Here is a 21,609-nt window from a genome sequence, read left to right as displayed (position 1 = left end):
TGAAACTTGCCACAGCGACAATGACAACAAGGCCTGTTGCCAAGCGGCGGCGGCTGCCACAATTACCCCCCCTCACACACAAACAACTCCCCTCCGCTGGACAAACGCAGTGAAAAACCAAAACAATTGCCGAGCCTCCCGGCGAGCGGCCAATCAGCGTGTCCGACGTTTGACCTGAGGCGCGCGCGCGCTACTCATAAAAACAAAGCGAAACAAGTGCCGAGCCGAGCCGAGCCGAAGACGCAGCCGAACGACAGCCGATCGTGCGGCCCCCGTTAATCATGTTCTAGTCGCATCGGGCAGTCACCAGCGGCGTTGCCGCTGCGGAGCGTATAAAAGGCCGACTGCAGCGAGCAGTTGGCATCAGTTACTCGTGGACTGAGTAAATGGAAAGATCAAGTGAAACATTTAATTTCAGTGATCTGAAAATCAAATTGATTTTTGACAAAAAACTCTGGAGGAACATATGAAAGCACACACAAAAACCAACTGAGCTAAATAAAAAACAAAACTATAATACAAATTGTGATAATTAAATTGTGATATTTGACAAATTTCATTGTTTTTTGCCAAATCCAAACGCAAAATCAAAACTTAATTTGTGCGCCATATTCCAAAGACTTTGAAAGAAAATAATTTTATAAATATTAATTTAAAAAAACTACAACAAAATGCCTGAGCTTATTGAACAAAGCAAAATTATGTAAGTACTAGTTGTACGAGCAGCAAGAAAAAAAGTCCAAACATACATAAACATCACCACACCCAGAAACCTCTAGATGTTGCATGCCCCCAAAAAGTATTTTTAACAAAACACAAACTTTTCATTGCAAAAAAAGTGAATTCTTTGAATTATTTTAATGTGCAAAAAAAGAGCTAAACAAATATTAAAAATATGTTTTGTGCATATTAAAAGAAATTTCTTGAAAACCAAAATTTTCGGAAATGCCTAAAGCTTTTTTGTTCCTTAGAAAGAAAAAAAAAAATTTGTTTATAGAAAAGATTAAAAACAAAAGAATTTTACGAAAAATATTTAAAATACGTTTTTTGTGAAGTCCAGAAACAATTCTTTGAAATCGGATTTACTAATTTTGCTTTACAAATTAATGGTTTTTTTATTCGTCGTTTCCCCGAGCTATTTTTTTTGACTAAATATTTTAAACATCTTTTAGTGTGAAATTGAAAATCAATTTACAGATGTTTTAAACTTACAAATAAGCCACACACATGAAATCTCCATCCTCTGAACTCTATAAAACTTTCAATACTAGCTCTACCTTTTTTTCCCAACTTCCAAAAGATCACATTTTTCACGCCACTGACCCACTGCCTTCTTCTGCAACTTTTACTCATAAATTCCCTATCTTCTACTTACAGCTCCGCCAATGGCTGCGGTCTGCCCCAGCTGCACAAGCTGCGCCAGGATAATTGTGGCCTGTACAGCCACATTCGTGGCATTCCCACCTCGTATGGCGATGTTAGCTCCTTGACTGCCGGCGTGCGCAGCTTTGTAGAGGAAGCAGTTGCTCTGTGCCAGCCCGATCAGGTGCACATTTGCGATGGCTCCGAGCAGGAGAACAAGATGCTCATCAAGACGCTGCTGGAGTCGGGCACCATTGTGGCTTTGCCCAAGTACGAGAACTGCTGGCTGGCCAGGACCAATCCTGGTGATGTGGCCCGCGTGGAGTCCAAGACATTCATCTGCACCGAGACACGCGAGGAGACCATACCCACTCCCAAGGACGGCGTCAAGGGTACCCTGGGCAACTGGATTTCCCCTCTGGATATGGAGGCCGCTATTCAGCAGCGCTTCCCTGGCTGCATGAAGGGTCGCACCATGTATGTGGTACCCTTCAGCATGGGTCCAGTGGGTTCGCCACTCTCCAAGATCGGCATTGAGGTCACCGACTCCGCTTATGTGGTCGCTTCCATGCGCATCATGACCCGCATGGGCGCTTCTGTGCTCCAGCAGCTAGCCAAAAAGGAGGAGTTCGTGCGCGCCTTGCACTCCGTGGGCACACCAGCCAGTGGTGTAGTGGAGCAGCCTTCCTGGCCCTGCGATCCCGAGCGCACCATCATCTTGCACAAGCCCGCCGAGAATCTGATTGTCTCTTATGGCTCCGGCTATGGCGGCAACTCGCTGCTGGGCAAGAAGTGCTTCGCTCTGCGCATTGGTAGCACCATTGCCAAGCGGGAGGGCTGGCTGGCCGAGCACATGCTCATCCTGGGCATCACCGATCCCAAGGGCGTCAAGAGGTACATCACTGCCGCCTTCCCCTCGGCCTGCGGCAAGACCAATCTGGCCATGTTGAACCCCTCCCTGTCTAACTACAAGGTGGAGTGCGTGGGCGATGACATCGCCTGGATGAAGTTCGACTCACAGGGTGTGCTGCGTGCCATCAATCCCGAGAATGGCTTCTTTGGCGTTGCACCCGGCACCTCCGTGGAGACCAATCCCATTGCCATGAACACCGTCTTCAAGAACACCATCTTCACCAATGTGGCCTCCACTTCAGATGGCGGCGTCTACTGGGAGGGCATGGAGAGCAGTCTGGCTCCCAATGTACAGATCACCGATTGGTTGGGCAAGCCCTGGACCAAGGAATCGGGCAAACCAGCTGCTCATCCCAACTCCCGCTTCTGCACTCCGGCCGCCCAGTGCCCCATTATCGATGGCGCCTGGGAGGATCCAGCTGGCGTGCCCATCTCTGCCATGCTCTTCGGCGGTCGTCGCCCAGCTGGCGTGCCCTTGATTTATGAGGCTCGCGACTGGACACATGGTGTCTTCATTGGCGCTGCCATGCGCAGTGAGTCGACAGCCGCGGCTGAGCACAAGGGCAAGGTGATCATGCACGATCCCTTCGCAATGCGTCCCTTCTTTGGCTACAACTTTGGCGACTATGTGGCCCATTGGCTGAGCATGGAGAAGCGCGGCCAGGTGCCCAAGATCTTCCATGTCAACTGGTTCCGCAAGAGTGACGAGGGCAAATTCATGTGGCCCGGATACGGAGAGAACTCTCGTGTGCTTGATTGGATCCTGCGCCGTGTCAATGGTGAACCCTGTTACGTGGAGTCCGCTATTGGCCGCATACCCGCCGCTGGTGAACTCAACTTGGCTGGCATGAAGGAGCAGATCGATGTGAAGCAGCTGTTCTCGCTACCCAAGGAGTTCTGGACACAGGAGGTGGAGGCTATACGCAACTACTTTGAGACGCAAGTGGGCGCTGATCTGCCTGCCAGCATCTATGCGGAACTGGAAAAGCTGAAAGCACTCGTTGCCGACTTGTAAATGCAGTTGCCCAGCAGAGAATTTATCACAAATCTTTCACCCGCACGCACGCACACAAACACGCATCTTTACCCGCCTTGCACCACCTATAAACCTAAGCAAACCTATCCCACGAAACCTGCTAACATATAACCTATAACCCCGCCCACAAATACCAACATATATACTCTGTATAACCCGAAGACTATGCTAACAATTTATTTTTTCACTTAGTCGTTTCTCTAGAATTTAAGCCGCAGACTTCCAAAACTATTTATTATATAAGTGTATAGCCTTAAGTCTTATGTTAAGATCTGTATAAAAGAAGAAAACAAATGATGAAGAAAACAAAAATGAAAAACATATAATTCTAATAAAACCAAAATATTATATCACAAAACCGAGCTGCATTCCTTTCTCTACTTTTTTGAAAAGCATATAACACAAAATAACCTGTAAACTTAAAGGAAATATTTGAACAAACTAAACAAAATTTTAATAATAATATCATAAAATATGTCTACTGCAAAAACTTTTGCTGTCTAGGATTTACAGTATTGGGTATGCGTAGATCAGTTACAAAACAAAAATGATTTTAAAAGAAATTCACCTCTAAGATTTTATGTTCACATAAAAAAAAAAAAAGATTTCAAAGAAAAAGGAAAAACAAGTAAGAGGTTCTAGTCGGGAGCTCCCGACTAGGGGATACCCTAAACCCTCTTCTTCCAACAGGCGATAGGTATAAAATGAAAAATACTTGATATATATATACTATTCTAGAAGCTACATGTCAAGTTTGGTGACTCTAGCTCATATTATTTGCCGAAATTGCTCAAAAACAGGATTTCGATATCGATTTTTATCGATTACTTGGAAACGGGGCAAGTTATCGAATATCGGAAACAAACGATCTGCGCGGGGACTAGGAGGACCTACAGCTAAAATTTCAAGTCTCTAGCTCTTATAGGTTCTGAGATCCTTGCGTTCATACATACGGACAGACGGACAGACAGACAGACGGACATGGCTAGATCGACTCGGCTATTGATGCTGATCAAGAATATATATACTTTATTGGGTCGCAGACGTGTGACAACAATTGCCCTGAAGACAGTTACCGAAGTGCACTCGAGCCAGCCAAACAAATAATTATGTGATTTGTTATAATAATATTTTTTTATTTTTTATAATTTTTTTAAAAGACCCCACTAACACCTAAATCGAAAGATTAAGCTTAAGATTCTGGAAGAACCAGCAACAAAAAAGCATTCTTAAAAAGTGCTTTAATTTAAAACAAAATTGAGCTTTTATTCTCCTGCGATTTTAAGTTCACATAAAAAACGAAAAAAAAAAGTCTAATTTAAAACAAAATTGAACTTTAATTCTTCATAGATTTTAAGTTCAGACTCATAGCAGAAAAAGCACAACAAAAAAACAGCAGAAAATATTAATTATATTAAATTCAAAGAATGTTATTTAACTTAACGTTAACTAGAAACTTAGGCAACAGCTCATTAAAAAGAATCAGTCAAATTTACCACCAAAATACTTAAACAAAATACAAAATATATTCCCTTAAGCCCAACTACATAAAGCCATTATTGAGTCTAATTAGTAATAGAAGAGAAAACTCTTTAATTACAAATATAAAATCAGATGTGCACGAAAATGTATGCTTTAATATATTTACATAATTTTAAGCAATACTTTGAACCGCAAACCAAAGGCAAAAAACGAAAACAGAATTTTTGAAAAGTGCTCTCAACAAGTGAAGGATTTCCAGGCTGGAAGTGAGCTTTATTTGTGTTGTGGTTGTGGCTGAGCGAAAGCTTTATTTGGCCAGCAACAAAAATGCAGCCGAGGCGCGTGGCATGCCACAGTTCAGCTCGAGCTGCGTGCGCGCTCGGTCGGGCCATATTCTCGGCAGCCAGCAAGCGGCACCAGTTGTAGCGCGCGTTCAAGCGGAAACGGAAGTGCAGCGCAGCAGCCAACAGCAACAACAACAACAACAAAAACTGTGCAAACTGTTGCTTGGCTTCACGCGTGGTTTTCGGAGTGTCGCAACGCAATTAAGACAATTAGAAAATTAAATTCGGGAAATTAAGAACAAGCGGTATTTGCAGAAAATTGAAGAAATTAAAAGAAAATTGATTTTAAAAAAAATGGTAAAAATTAAAGATGGTTTCAACAGTTGTACAGTTATGTGTGCTGTGTTTCTGTGTGTGTGTGAGTGTGAATGCTGCTAAGCTGCGATTTGACATGTTGATTTATGCGCTGCCTCTTACCAACACAGGCACGTTTCATCTGCCTCTCTGTGTGAATGTCTGTTTGTGTGTGTTTGTATGTCTGTCTATCTGTGTGTCTGTGTGTGTCGGTGTGTGTTTTACGCTGGGATTATGCGTGTTGTGCCTGTTGGCACTTGTTGCGCCTGTGCCTCGTACACAGGACACTCGCTTAATTGCTAATCCTCGCGCCCAACTTTGACGCCAGACGCGTCTAATTACACGTAAATTGCCACAAAACGTTGCCCACCTGTCACTGCCATACCCCCGCTTTTCCCCTCCCTCCCTTGGCAGTCCGCAAATGACGCATTTAAAAGCAAATTGGCCGGCGAAAGGAACTGCTCCTCACTTAATATGCCATCAACATGAGATTTGCGCAAATGGCGCGCGCCAAGAATTATGTGTGGCAATAAAATCGATTGCCTACGCCGGGGGGACAGCTAAGGGCAGCGGGCCGGCGGCATGAGGGCTGCTCTAATAACTAAGTTTCTGAACGTGACTTTTGGCCCACAATTATAATTTGAACCGAGCAGCTGACCAGAGACCGCTTCAACCGCAAAGCGCACCGCACAGGGCGCCGCTAAATAGGCTACATTTTCCTGACGTCTCTGGTATATTGTGTGATCCTAAGTGTTTTATGGACTTTCCTTGTTTATGCTTTAGCCATACACTTCGCACACACAGACAGACACACACTATCACACACACTATCACACACACACAAGCGCACTGACATGCATACGCATTTATTTTTACAACAAACGCTAATTCTGCAGCCAAGTGCTGGTCAGAGCTTGGCATTGGGTGCAGAGGCGTGCGTTAAAGGGGGGCAGCAGCAGCTACAGCATTGTGTGGCTGCTGAGAAAATATTTACGTTTGCCTAATGTGTGTGTGTGGGTGTTAAATATGTGCTTAACGGGTGCGGGCATGTAATTAAGCAAAGTTTACTAAAAGGGTTGTCCAGGAAAGACCACAAAATACCAGCTAAAGTGGGAGCTAAAGTAGGGGCTATGCACTCAGAGAAATTATATATCATATAGTTTTTCTATACAAGTCTTAAGCCGACTTCTTCTTGGATTAGGTTAAAAGTTTACAAGATTTCAAATCACACATTTGGACATTAAGAAATAAGAATAAAATGTTAAGATTAGGTTAACGAACAATTATTTCAATTCTCAATTAAAGTAGGCAATGGCTTCAATTGAGTCTATAAGATTTATATCTAGAATAGGACAGACAATTCTGAGGAATTTGCAGTATTTTAAGCAGACTTCTTCTTAAAGGTTAAAGGTATACAAGATTTCAAATCACACACTGAGACATTAATAAATAAGAATAAAACGTTAAGTGAACAATTATTACAATTCTTAATTAAAGTGGGAAAAGGCTTCAATTGAGTCTTTGAGTATTGTATGTAGAAAAGGACAAACAATTTTGAAGAATTTGCTGTCGTGAAATAAGCTTAAACAAGATCAATTTGAGGGCAACACTTCGCTTAGACTAAGTACTGTATCTGGGCATTGTATTAGGACATTTTCTCAAGAAATGTTGAACTTGTCGATCAAAGTTTAAACTTATAGTTTAAGCTTCAGCTTAAATTTATATTCTTCCCTCATTTTCTCTGAGTGTATGCGTAACCACAATTTAATAGCTGCAAGAAATGCACTTGAGTTCATTACACCCGAGGATGTTAATAGGGATGTGGGACTTGACATTCATAAGGCAGCAGACGCAAAGTTTGCGCTGGAGGTCACAGACATTTGAACTTTTTTTTGATGACTGCTAGCCAACTATTTTATTTCGCACGCGTAATACTCACACAAATTACATTGTCAATTCAGTCGAGTCTTTCAAATATGCAAATCCTTTTCGTGCTCACCCTTTTTTTCGCCCTCATGCGGCTGCTTTTTCTACCCACACAAATCGTACGCTAAATCAAATCAGTTTTAGTCGGTTTGACCCTCAGGTTATTCCGATCGAATGTGTGCATAACATCCTAATACAGTCGAGCTACATTACAACAAACCTGTCTGTAAGAGCTGGGTAATTGTAAAAGCAGTTTTCGTTTCCATAGTTCAGGCATTTGAGTTAGCTTTTCTTCTTCTCTACATAAATCATTTGATTATGTCACTGCACAATATTCTTTGACATTCTGCTATCACTTCATGGGAAAAAGCTCGCAGCATTTAAATAGATTTCAGCAATTTCTACGAAACAGTACAATACAAATTATTCAAATTTATTTTGTATTTATATTTTTTCTAAGAAAAAAACATTGCTACCAAATGCCAAAGCAGAATTTTGATGCTGTCACTAGATTGTTAAATGTAAATAAGAAAAAACGTTTTTAGCCCTGCATAACTACTTTTTCAGATTAAAAGGAACTTTGAGAGTTTTTGCTATATTTTTATTTTGTATCACAGAAATTTGTTGAAGCCTCTTAAGTGGACTTTAGGGATGTTTCGAAACTTTTGGCAGTTTAGGTCTGCTTTTTTTATCACAGAAAATCGTTGGAACTCTTCAAGAGTCGTTGGGCTATTACAAAATGTTTCAAGGCCTTCTTTAAGTTTGTAATTGTAAAGTTTCACAGCACAAATTTTTAAATGACGAAATGTTTTTAAAGCCTTCATTTGCTCATTTCAGTTTACTTTAGAGAACTAAGACTGCACAAATGTGTTGTATAGTTTTTTTCCGAGGAAGTCATTGCAGTGCAAGATTTCTCTGATACCAATATTTGGTATGCTCTTCTGGTTCGCTTTAAAGAAGTATCACTGTACAAATACTTAAACTGAATAGACAAATCGTTACTATTGCTTATAGTACGTTATTTTCAAGTTAGCCTGTACAATATTAATCTTAATGAATTATTGGGCTGAGCAACAAGTTCATCTTAGGGAAGTACTACTGTATTCAATTTCGCTAGTAACAAAATAGACTAGAAAAGAGTATATAATATATTCAAGGTCATTATAGCGCAGTTTTACTGTATAACCCTTCAAAGTTTGGGGCTTACACCAATTTGTTGCTTCACTCGACATTTCATAAATTATTTAACTCTAACTTTGTCTTTCAAGCATCAAAGGCAATCTGATTGACTGATTGACCAATTGATTGAGCGAATTAGCCTTTACAGTTAAAGCCAAGTATCGAACAGAAATTATCTTAAATTTATTGTCATGCATAAGCTTTTACTTCTTGAATTTCTCGGCTGCTGCCTTTTCTAGTTAAAATTTTTTCAAATTCAATGCATAAAATACAATGCCATAAGCCACAACCGAAGCTTTTGTGAGAGATAGCTTTTGGTTGGGGTTGGGTTTAGATTTATCATTCATGCATAGACAATACAAATAATGCCAATAGAAACCCAAAATGAAGACCAGTTGAATGTGAGTTGACACACGGCTTTATTGGCAGACAGTTGAAAGCTGAAGCTGCTTAGTTGGGATGGTTTTTATCCCATTGATTTGCTGTTGGCTGTCCACAGAATTTTGCACAACCAAAAGTGTTGTGTCCATGCGTTTGGCTGGCCTTGAACGAATCTGAACTGTTTTCTATTCAACATTTTCATGATTATTCCATCTATGTCGCAGTCCTGACCCTCCTACTGCTTTCCACCTGCCCCTTGCTGTCTATCTGGTTATGATTGGTTGCGGTGGCAACAGGCCAGGTTACGTGTTTCCCGAGCTAACGATTGACAAAATGCAGAAATTTATTGTGAAATACCCTGTAACTGGGTACAAAAGCTTGCTCATGCAGGTCGGCGTAGTACGAGCATTACTTGGGAAAGGAAAATAATTTTACACGATAGGAAAAATTTTTTTGGATAGGCTTTGGACAAAATAAAATATAAAATCGAGAAATGAATATTTCTTGAGAGTATGCGAAGCTCACAAGTCGAAACATCGATCAACTTTGGCATTAAACAAAAACGTAGAAACAGAAACAGAAACAGCTTTTATCAACGTTTTGGCAACTTTAATAGATTTTAGCCCAGTTTTATATGTGTTGTCATGCTTCTTCTTAGGCATTTAATCTCGCACAACGTAAACATGACAAAACTATTCCAAGCGTAATACACTCCCAGTGGAAACCATATTAAGTCTGTATAAAAACCAACAGGTACCATATAAATACTCATTTGTACGTACATATTCACTATATTCGTATTCGTATTCATATTATTTGCTTTACAATATGAACACGTATTCACGCTTTGTGTTCACGGCTCTGTGTCTGCGGCGAGTGAGTGGGTGTCCGGCTATTTGTGTAGGGCACAGACAATAGATAAGTTAGTTTCAGAGAGGGGGTCAGGTGGCTGCAAAAGCAGTGCGAAAAACGAGAATGGCAACAGTTGGGATTCACGTTACGAGCCATGCGGACAGCAAAGCAGCTGAACAGCAGCTGGAACTAGAGCTGGACAATAAAATGAGACACTAGATTTGCTCATGTAAGTGACGGGGCAATTTTATGCCAGGATTAATATTATTATTATTTTTCTCTTTCATACCCTGAAACAACATAATTAGTGAAACGGGGTATAAGAGAGTTGTGTAGTAAAGAGTTCTATGTATTCATGTCTATGTAATGTCTCTTTACAAGATCTGATGCAAAAGGTTGAGCAAAGTCTTGCAGAAACATTTGATCGAAATATTATGTTATCTATGTTATTTAAACGACTCAAACTCAATAATATACTAAAGCAGCCCCAAAACTAATTACAGGGTACGTTTTGGTAAATCCCTCTACGCTTAATCATTCAGGCTGGCTTTTATTGACACCGGGGAGCAGACAGCCATAAAACTATAGTACAAATAGCTTGTATGGGCGACTTGGTGCTACAATCAAAATAAAATCAGTTGACAGCTACCCTCCCCAGAACTTTCAGCCATACTGCAAAATGCTCAACACTTTTCCAGGTAATGCCGCAAGAAACTGGGCAACTTATTACACCTGAGTCTTTGGCAAAAGCAGCAGACGCAGCCGACTTCGAGTCAGTCGCAGACTCGACTCAAGTTAAGCAACTGCTGCAAAGTGCTTGAGAAAAGTTCTCGAACAAATCTTTTGTAGCCAATACAATAAGTTGAGTGTGGCAGGTGTGTGTGACAGTTGGCCTGTGTGTGTCAGCGTGTGTGTGTGTGTGTGTGAAAGGTGTGTAGGTGTGTGCGGTCTGTTGTGAGTTGGCAAATTGCGAAGCCAAAGCAAGTAAAACGGCAACTAAGACTGCTCTAGTTCTGTGTGCTCAACTAGCACATACCCTGGATAGGTATCAAAGCAATGTAATCAAAAAATCAATTCTGAGAACTCGATATTTAACAATTTTAATTAAATATGGGGAGAGATAAATGAATAAACTTGTTCTTGATACACGAGAATCAACATCAACGAAAACCATCGCGATATAATAGAAATACTGAGGAAAAACATCGATATCTATCGATTTATACAAATATGCATATCAAGCACAACAATAATATACCCCATTTAACCCATTTACCTTGTGCTAAAGGGTATAACAGGCATTAATTTTTAACGCACAGCAAGAGAAACTGTTGCATGCAACATGGCTGGGAAGCTTGCAGCGCGAACCTTTTGGCTTAATGCAGGCCACCAATACAAGCCGCAAGAGGGGCTGGCAGTTAGGTGGTGAGGGGGCAGGCGGGCTTGGAGTGTTGTGGGCGTGGGTGTCTCGGGGCTAGCCACGGCCACTTGGGCTGTCAACTTAAAGTGAGATGAACGCACATTTCACAACAATTTGCTGACACACGAAACACACACGCACAACACATACGCCTGTGCTGCCCGCGAGGCATTTAATGCTGAAAATGTGTACAGCAATTGGAGGGGTGGGGGGAAGAGGGAAGGGGTGGGGGTGGCGTGCCACTCAGTGGAGCCGTTTTATGAGTTTTGGTTTTTATTTTAGTTTGCATTATTTTATTAAATAAAGATAAAACCATAAATTATGTTTGCCCACTACATGTGTGTGTGTGTGTGTGCGTTTGTGTGTGTTGTTGTGCGTGTGTGCGTTGAGTAATGGCCCATGATATTTACACATGAGTGGCATTCAACTTACAGCAGCTGCCGCAGTAAATCTACCCTCGCAGAACCACGCCCAATCCTCGCCAGCATTTGGTAAATATGGCACAGCAGCAGCATAGCTGGGATGGCGGCGATGCCTCTGCCGGCACGGGCTATGGCGTTCATGGACATACACCTACACATACACACACACACACACATGGTGGACACAAGACGCCAGCGCGTGCGGCCAGCAATCCGTTGCCGTATAAAGGCGCCACGCCCAAATCGCCCAGGTGAGTTGAGCAATTCGGAGTTGAAGAAACAATTTAAGACTGGACTTGCCACACAGAAGCTACCATGCGGCGCCGCCCTCGGTCTATGCCACGCCCACACAGTCAAGTAGCAACTATGCCTATGGCAGCTATGATCCGCCGCCGCCGCGCAGCCCGAAGATAACGACAACCTATGCGAATGACAGCTGCGATGAGGGAAGCAGCTCCACGCCCTCCTCATACTATCAGACGCCCACCTCGGGCTCCATGGACGATTCCTGTTCGCTGCTCAGCGGTCAAGCGACGCGCAGTCCCAAATCGCCATGCAAATTTGTTTTCGATGCGGTCAGTCCAGGCGCTGGCATGGATCAGTCAGCCTTGGGCAAGAAATTCGAGTATTATGAGCCCATATCGCCGGACGATGGCTCGCTGTACTATGAGCCGCCCAGCTCGCCGCGTCGTCAGGGCTCCAAGAAGCTAATGCGGGCACAGCCTCAGCAGCTGGAGCAGCGGCCGCAGTTGACCACCAGTCAAGGCAGCAGCAAGCGGCGGCGGGATGAATGGGAGCTGCCGGTCATAACGAAAATCGATGCACGTTGCCTGAATGCAACGGCAGCGGCAGCAGCAGCAGGTATATCCACGGGCTACTCAAGTGGCGGCAACAGCGGCAGCTATTTTACCCTGAAGCGGGACTCGTGCGTCACAGAGTGCACACAGCTGTCAATGGAGTCGGGAGAGACCCAGACACAGCACACGAACAGCACGCTGGTGACCACCACCACCACCACCAGTTTCAGCTACACGGACACGGATGCCGGCGGACAACAGCAACAGCAGCAGCATCAACTGCATCGCCAGCGCCGTCATGCCATTAACATCACCTCGAATCCAGGGTATCAGGTGCTGCACAGCTCACACTCCACCTTGGATCGCACCTGCTCGGACAGCGTTGTCTCGCTGCGCTATCGCAAATCTACAAGTGACCTGACCCAGGATGCCGAGCATGAGCTCAGCGGCTGTAAGCCGTCTAAGCCCAAGCGGGATGCGGTCGAGTACAAGCCGCGGCGCAGGGGCAGCTCCAAGGGTGGACTTGCCTACTTGGCCAGTCGGCGCAGCTCACGCGAGTCCATGAAGAGCGCCTGCTCCAATACTTCCATTTTCTCCAACGATGACATCGGACCGTTGGCCTTCCAGAGCTCCAATCGCGGACGACAGCGACGCACCTCCAACTTTTTGGAGCTACCAGGTGGGTAACACTTCTTATATATCGGTATTTTTCAGCTTTGGCAGGGTCATATTCTGGCCGTGAAATAATTAAAATTTACTAACTCAATTCCTACCAGTGGCTATTCCATAGAGGAAAAACAATAAATTTTGCCAAAGATCTTTGGAAAGTCTGACTTATCCGCGTGTTTTCCGTTAGGAGGGGTGATTTTGCGAAAACGGGTGAAAACGTATTTAATTTTGTGTCAGTTGCAAACGATCGCAATGTTACTTTCCTTCCATCTTTTACAAGGGGTGACTCGTCTCCAATGAATATTCCTATAATAAGTTTATGATGATTGGATGAAGTGTACACTAAAATCACAAAAGTCAAGTAGAGTATAAGATACGGCTAACTAGTTCATACATTCAATCAGTCAGTCAGTCAATCAAAAAGAAAGAACTGTTTTTTAAATAAAACAAATCTAATCTAATCCCTCAACCAGTTCCCGATCATGTACGCCCGCGCGTATGCTCGCTGCCGGAGCGCCCGTACAATCCACGGGCCAGCGATGATCTCTATCGACTGCGACATTTCTCCATCAGCAAAGGCAACGTGGTCAATTGTGGGGACTCGATAATTTCGCGCCGTTCGCGCAGCAACACAAGTGTCAATTCCACCAACAGTCGGGCCAGCGAACGTTCACCGTTTGAGGGCAGCTGCTGTGGTGCGGGCTATGCGAACGTGGACTCGCTGCCCGCCTCGCCGGATGAATCGGAGAATATGGAGCCGCCACCGCCGGCACGCTATCGTGTCGTCATGCTGGGCGATGCGGGCGTGGGCAAAACGGCGCTGGTCAATCAATTCATGACCTCGGAGTATATGCACACCTACGATGCGAGCCTAGGTAAGTTGATAACTCTTGACGGTCTAGCCATCTGTCGAGCTGATCGGGGCGGAGTGCACAGAGTGAGTAGTTACTGCTACCCTTAGATGGAACCTATGCGTGTCGTACGATCCACAGTCGATCCCATGCCGCTAGTTTCCGCTTGCGTCTATAGAGTTTAATTCTGATCTGAGTTTTAGACGATGAGTTCGGCGAGAAGACGGTCAGCGTGCTGCTCGATGATGAGGAATCCGACATGGTTTTTATCGATCATCCCAGCGTTGAGATGAGCGTGGAGAATTCCCTCTCCACCTATGAGCCGCATGGCTGCGTGGTGGTCTTCTCTGTGGTGGACAAGGGCTCCTTTCGCATCGCCGAGGAGATTATCAACTATTTGTGGCAGGAGAATTACACCAAGGATAAGGCGGTCATACTTGTGGGCAACAAGGCAGACTTGGCTCGTGCGCGGCTTATCACGACACAGGGTGAGTTATTGGGTTTGGGCGCATTGTAAATGGAGATGGCACACGATACGATAAAACACGACACTTTGAAATGAAATGCAAGGAAAATATAAAATATACCTATACAAGCAAGTAAACTGATGGGTATTAATGAGTACTGACAAGTTTCTTCAATACTCATGAGTATTGAGAATATGTAAAAAGTATAGCATATATTTTAGGGTAAATATAAATAATGATGAATATCGTAAGTATAAATAGAGATGGCATATATTTAGAGTATGGATGAGTATTGAAAACTGTTCCATGGTTTATTTTGAGTAATGATGAATATTTTATTTTTGAGTACTAATGAGTATTGAAGTCTAATTAAGGTACTTGTGAGTATTAAAGAGTATTGAAGAGTATACTCAAATATATTGAAAAATATTTATACTGAGTATAAAGAGTATAAGCAGATTAAACAGGAAATGCAAATGTAAATATTTGGTAATATTTCGCTTAAGTTCAATTCGAGCTAAATATTGTATAACTCGAACAACTCCCACCAACACGCACCCATCTCTAGCAAGTAGGGTAAGCCTAGGTAGGGCTGTAACGGAAATCCCACGACTTAATTATGATTTCTCATTTCTCATTTCATATTTCATGTTTCACTTTTGGCCACAGAGGGCAAAACATTGGCCGCCTCACGCGATGCCAAATTTATTGAGACGTCCAGCGGCATACAGCACAATGTCGATGAGCTGCTCGTCGGTATACTGAAGCAGGTAAGCGCAGAGGGGGTTGGATTGGAGCTCAGTTCAGGGTTGGATCGGCTTTGCGGTTATTCCGGTTTAGGTGCGAAATACACGCAACTCATTGATGCATGCGAAAATTGTGCAGGAAATAACTTAAATGGATTTGTGGTGAGCGGCAGAGCGAATGGCGTTCGGGTGTTGGTTTAGTGGTTTAGTGGTACAGCCTTTCGCATCGGTTCACTAATTAATGAAAACTGAGTCGAGCCGGCTAGACAGACACGTTAATGTTATTAAAACTGGGCCATCGAGCGAGGGGCTACAACTTTTCGATACTCATATTACATTTGCAGATGCGGCTAAAGGAGACGCGCGAGAAGAAAGCTACCTCATCGAAGATGAAAACCTCACGCACTCACATTTCGCTGCATCTGGCAAAGGAAATCCTACAAAAAATTTGCCTTAGCGACATTTCCAAATCCAAAAGCTGTGAAAATCTTCATGTGCTGTAAAAAACTTGGAAAATTTGAAAGAGAAAATTCCCCCAACAAGCAGGCGCAACAAATCAATAGCCGAAAAAAGAAAATAATAATCATAAACAGAGCTAAACAAAAAATTATTTTGCTAGCATTTAAAAATATAAAAGTATACATAAAAATAAATATATGTATACAAGCTCCCTATAAAGCCCATATATACCATATAAACCATATATATATTCGTATTATATAGCCATTGCTCAGCTTGCATGTTTTGATGTTCTCTTTTTAAAGGCGTTTTTACGAGTATTATAAACATATACAAATTATTATGAATGTTGAGACAAGAAAAACAAAATATGTTACAGCCAATTTGTGTACGATATAGACCTATAGTATATGTATGTATATGTGCGGGTTGTGTGTTAAAGTTGAGAACAGGTGTTGAGCAGAAAATGTTATAAAACACGTTGCAGACAATTGGTAGTATTTGCCATAATATTTGGGCTCGTTTCTCATGTGCTTGTCAAAGTTGACAATTACTTGGGCATATTCTCAAAATAGATTCCGTTTTCTCAGCTTGCCGTTAATTGATTTGTGGGTTGGGATTAACAACAAGCATTAACGTTGGCAGGCAAATGAGAAAATTAATTCAGGTTAAGCCTAATTGAAATTCTGGGATAACTGCTAGTCAACTTAAGCTTTGAAGTAAACTGGGCTTACGCTGCTTTTATTTTTAAACAGCTTACATTGAATTGACAGAAACATGTGCAAAATGATGTAAAGCTTAAAAAAAAAACAAAAAGCATGAGAAAATTTGGGTAAATTTGTGGTAAGCTTTTGGTCAACTGACCTGAACTTTGACAGGATAATATATTAACGTATGTCAACTAAGCTCATTTTAGAAAATGAAGGTAACTAACATGGACTTTGTCATACGTTAAATTGACTGTTAATGAGCTGGTCTAAAACTCGCCAAGCTTCTGGTCAACTGACAAGAACTTAGGGGAAATTGCTCTAGATAAGCTTGGTTAAGAAAATGGAATAACTACTGATTAACAAAGGTGAACTTGGCAGGAGTCAGATAGGTATTAGATGAGTTGGCTTTAGCTTGTAGGTCATTTAGATAAACTTTGACATAGGCATATTAGAAGGGCACTAAACGACCCACGCTCTGAATCTAGAGTATATTCTAGTTAACTTATATTGACTTTTATTACTGTAAAGAAGGCGTAAGTAGAGCTGAATTAAAGCAGCGTAATCTATGGTCAAGTCACATGAATTTTGACAGGGACATGGCCTAAAAGGAAACTAGATTAGCTGACCTAAGGTTAGGTTTAAACAGATTGCAGTATAATTTCGATATTTTATACCTTTAAAAACTTATCACAGACGCGTTGTTCGTACAAGGCCCCAGTCAGTGGCATTTGGCTGGTGCGGTCAGGCCCCCGATTTGGCGATTGTAGCGTTTTGTTTATAGCGGATGTTTTGATTGGTTTGCCAGTTAGACCCAGACAGCAGCAGGCAGCAGTTATCGCCAGTTCGAGCGTCTGGCCTTGGCATAGCCCCGAGCGCACCTACTTTTTGGTGCCAGAGCTGATAACAGCCAGAAGCAGACGCGACGCGTGGCATTAAGAATTTTGCAAGATGGGTTCTGGTGGGGAGTATTGTTAGATCTCGCACACATATACATACAATATAATTAAATATAATTGTATATTTCTATGTGTTCCGATGCAAGACAAAAATCTTTAATTCAATAATGTGCTGTCAATTTTTTTTCTTAAAAAAAAAAACAAAAAACAAAAATATGCTTCAACTATAATCCTGCAGAAATATTTAAGTACTTATATGAATGTGTTTTAAGAAAATTTACATTGTTAGATGTGTGTTTAACTAAACTGTATATTTATGATTAAGGCTCCTTTGAGTACTTAGACGACAAGCTTAAGGCATATAATTATATATGTATATTTTCAAAAAGAGCGCCAACTTTATCAAAATTTACTTGAAACTTGGTAAGCTACCAAAAGACACACACACACACAAACACACACAAAATAAAATCTCTTCCAAGCAAACAAAATACAAATGCAAATGAAACTCATATCGGAATGACTGTTAAATGTTGACTGTTGTTTATTAACTAAGCCTAAAATGTTACTGAATTTAGTATAAAAAAAAATAATCAAATGGAAAAACTCTATATATATATATCTATATATACATACATATATTTATGTACCTCTCTTTTAGAATATCTAATGCGAAATGTTTAAGAAAAATATTTACACTGCGGCTGCCTGCTGTCTTTCTATCCTCTTAACTCATGCGCTTAAATATAAATATATATATATATATATACGTAAGTCAGAGTTCTATTTGTAAGTACTTTAACTAACACACATATAGACACACACACATTTAACTATTTTCGTATTCGCACATTGTATATGGAGCTAACGAGCAGCTGCTTGCCACAGGACTAGCCAGGACTTTGGCTTTGTTTAACCTTCACTCACAGCTTTCTCAAGTGCACTTTATCATTTGGCAGACAATCACACAAACACACACACAAATGCACTGGCTCAACTTTAATGTTGATTCGACTGCAGCTGAAAATGAAAATATGAAAATAAAAAGTTTCGCTTGGCCCAACTTTTAATTTGCAGCAGTTGGCAAAGTGCGCAACAAAAAGCAACGACAACAACCACAACACAAACACACACAAAAGCAGCGCTAAAACCTAAAAACTCAACGAAATAAAAAAAGAGCAAAAAAAAATACCATATAAATATATGAACAAACAAGGCGTATACGCAATCTGCATCGCGCATACGCTGCGTGTGACGTCCCAAGCGGCGGCTTTAAATTTGATTTACGCAAAAAGAAAAACTCTCTCGCTAAGCATAAATTCAAATCAAAGCTAACTAAATGCCCACCGAATTTATTGTGTACTCTTACAATATATGTACATATACATATATGTATTTGTGTAAAACTGAAAACAACCTTTGAACATTTATCTAAGCATTCAATTAATTAATCTAGTATATATCGCGCTATCGAAAGAGCCTCAAGGCTGAGGTCAGAGTGGAAGCGAGAAGCGTAGCGCTAAATGAAGAAGTAAAGAGAAGCAAAAGAGGGTGTCGAAGCGCAGTGAAAGGAACACTGAAGAAAGAAGAGAATAACCTAAGAAAAGGCGTTTGAAAAAGTTTTGCAAGGCACATGGAAAAAAAGTAACAGAAGGGAGAAGCGCGATAAGAAGTAAACTCTACTGTTCTGATTGAAGAACCATTAAACTTGCTGTGCTCAGCACATTTTAAAGACATTCAAATAAACAAGAAAAAGTTATATGCTACTTTAATTGCTTCCTTCAGTTCTAATCCTTTAATCAGCTTAGCGCAGGAGAACAAAGGCAGAAGCGTAGCAACAAGTACAATTTTTATCGCAATTGAAATTGATTTTAAGAGTACTTTTCCACCCAACGAAATCTTATGGCCCACATCTCAAATCACGCTGCGCAAATCTATTCGCTTCTCGCTGTCCATCCGAACTCAGCCAAAGGCATAACTGTATATACATATATATTTTTCCACTGCACACTATGCAACAAGTAAAACTTTTGACAACTTGCATAACTTAATCAAAATTATGCAATTACCAAAAACTCTGAAATACAATTTTTTTCGTAGCGCAGTTTACTGTCAATTTCCAAAGCGCTTAAGCTACATAACTTTCAACGAATTTGTTGCATAGTGTTTAATGAAATCAAAAATGAAATATGGCAGAACTAAAATAAATTGAAGGAAATGTGCTGATGTCACAAAGCTGAGTCTGCAGAAAGTTACAAAAATAAACTTTTCGAAGCGAACTTAACATGGAGATCAAATGCAATTTTTTACTGTTGTGATCTGTCTCTGTCTCTGTCTCTATATCTGTCTCTGTCAAACACAAACTATATAAGCATTATAAAGGACAAAGCCACAAAATTTTGTAACCCGGTGTTTTACTTTGGGTGGGGAGTTTAATGGATAATTTAATGAAATATATCGAAGTTATATAACACTTCGGTTTAAAAATAAAGAATCCCAGTTTCAATATAAAATCTTGGCACTAATAGCCACATAAAAGAAAGTTTCAAGCAACAACAGCTTAAATCATTAACAAACTTTGAATAATAAACTTGTCGACCTTTTAGCAAACTAAAACTGGTTGCGAATTGCAACGCGTCAAGCAATACAAATTAGCTCAGCTGGCTCACTTTCGCAACAGTTGGCAACACTGGTAGATACGATTTCACATTCACTGCCAACTCATGCGGCTGCTGCTCAGCTGTTGCGCACTTGCGGCTCATTAGCAGCGGCCGCAGGGCGCCCACACAACAAGTAGGCAGCGAAATGTGCTGATGGGGGCGTGTTAGCTGGAGCTGGTGTCTACTTTTGGGGGCGCAGAAAAATGCGTTAAGTGCCTGATGTCAATCACAGTCAGCCGTGGGGCAGCAACATGACCGGATTACACGCTCCAGTGCATAAGCAAGTGAATCTTTTTTCTGATTTCTTAGTGTCCTCTCCAATCTCTCTCTCATTCGTCGTCCCTCTCTCTCTGTCTCTCTCTCTCTCTCTCCGATTCGTTGGCAATGAGTGCGAGAATCAATCAAGCGAAAAACTTTCATAATTAACTTAAAGTTGACACTGCGCCAGCCTCAGGACTCAGTCCTTGGTCCAGGGCTGATTGATGAAGCAAATAGCCAGCCAAATGCCATGGCAACCTTTAACAGCAGGCAATCACAGCTAGAGATGGACGCGAGATTGAGCACGAGCCAAATTTTTGGATTTCGTAGGTTACGCTCAAAGGAGCAGAGGATGGAATTAAGAAAAAAGTAACTGAATACAGCAAAGAAGCTTCAACAATTAATAGGATGTGAGGAGTGAAAGAAAGTAGAAATTGTAGAAAAAAGTAGAGATATGAGATTGATCTTTATGATCAGAATCCGTAGACAGAGAAATTACTTAAGTGGATTAAGTATAATTTTTAATTGAAAATCTAGGAAATTGGTTAACCTCTTAGCCGAAAGCCAAGTATCAAATGTCATTTTCAAATTGAGTTTAAAACCTTCAAATGCAAAAGAGGCATCAGACGAAAATATATAAACTTTTAAGCCAAGAAAAATTGTACCTTCATAAGCAAAATTAAGACTCGGAGCAGGGTGGTTATTAAAAGCGTTCTCTTTTAAGGCAAGCTTAACAGAACAATAAAATGGTTATCATAAATCGCAATATACTTGGCAATAGGTCGTCTTGAGCAATTTTAAGTCGTGCTAAGCCAAAGTAAGTCGTTTTCATTTTTGTTTTTTCGCTTTTTGCATTTACGCACATCTCTAAATCGCAGCCTACGAGCTCGTGTATACCCTGTGATCTCTGCGCACCGCCACCTGCTCAGGGCTCATCATTTTAATGAGCTTATTTCATTATATTTAACGCGCTGGTTGCTATCATTTTGCAGGACTCATCGTTGGGGGCACAGGACTTATTATACAAATTGCAACGCCATTTTGTATCTTTTATTATTTTTCGTTGTGTGTGTTTTATATTTTGTGTGTTCTGTTTTTGTTTGCCTCTCATCTTATTTCGCTGTCATTTACAATTAAGTTTGTTGTTTGTTTTTGAGGGAAAGCGGGCGATGGCCAAATAAAACTAATTTAAAGTTCAATAAAGAAGCCCCAAATGTGTATATCCTGTTGCTGTAGCTGTACCCGTAGCTGTAGCTGTGGCTGTCCTTGCTATTCGTCCTTTCATCAACGGCCTCGCCATCATCATTGGCATCAACAACAACCGAAACAAATATTGACATACTTTAAATAATTTATGAAAATATCGCAACGTCATTGGGAATCGAGCGAGAAATTCAAGGTGCCCGTTCCCCTGACTCCGGCCCGCAGCCACCAACTGCTCTTTGCCCTTAGCGTTGCGGTGTCGTAAGCGTAATTGAGTCAAGTC

The 21,609-nt window shown here is 41.5% G+C and overlaps 2 protein-coding genes across 4 annotated transcripts; both read left to right on the top strand.

The window, feature by feature from the left end:
- The first annotated feature begins 359 nt into the window (after positions 1-359).
- Positions 360-3,668, top strand: LOC135427963 (phosphoenolpyruvate carboxykinase [GTP]). Its single transcript, XM_064681729.1, has 2 exons — positions 360-703; positions 1,378-3,668. Exons 1-2 carry the CDS (start codon positions 672-674, stop codon positions 3,287-3,289), a joined length of 1,944 nt encoding a protein of 647 aa, XP_064537799.1. The 5' UTR covers positions 360-671; the 3' UTR covers positions 3,290-3,668.
- Positions 3,669-5,169: 1,501 nt separating this feature from the next.
- On the top strand, positions 5,170-19,602 carry Rgk2 (Rad, Gem/Kir family member 2). 3 transcript variants are annotated; one of them, XM_064681902.1, is made up of 7 exons: positions 5,170-5,433; positions 11,623-11,861; positions 11,918-13,086; positions 13,550-13,951; positions 14,125-14,415; positions 15,064-15,164; positions 15,485-19,602. In XM_064681902.1, exons 2-7 carry the CDS (start codon positions 11,686-11,688, stop codon positions 15,641-15,643), a joined length of 2,298 nt encoding a protein of 765 aa, XP_064537972.1. In that variant the 5' UTR covers positions 5,170-5,433; positions 11,623-11,685; the 3' UTR covers positions 15,644-19,602. The 3 variants fall into 3 exon arrangements, with proteins under 3 accessions (XP_064537972.1, XP_064537973.1, XP_064537974.1); XM_064681903.1 differs by lacking the exon at positions 5,170-5,433 and adding an exon at positions 9,979-9,997; XM_064681904.1 differs by lacking the exon at positions 5,170-5,433 and having other exon boundaries at positions 11,556-11,861; positions 14,131-14,415.
- Positions 19,603-21,609: the final 2,007 nt, after the last annotated feature.

Source organism: Drosophila montana, unplaced genomic scaffold (assembly GCF_035044405.1).
Source record: "Drosophila montana isolate Dmon_TW-CO22-7 unplaced genomic scaffold, ASM3504440v1 contig_2438_1, whole genome shotgun sequence".
Lineage (NCBI taxonomy): Eukaryota > Metazoa > Arthropoda > Insecta > Diptera > Drosophilidae > Drosophila > Drosophila montana.
Note: the sequence above shows the minus strand (reverse complement) of the source record. Positions and strands in the feature narration are given on the sequence as shown.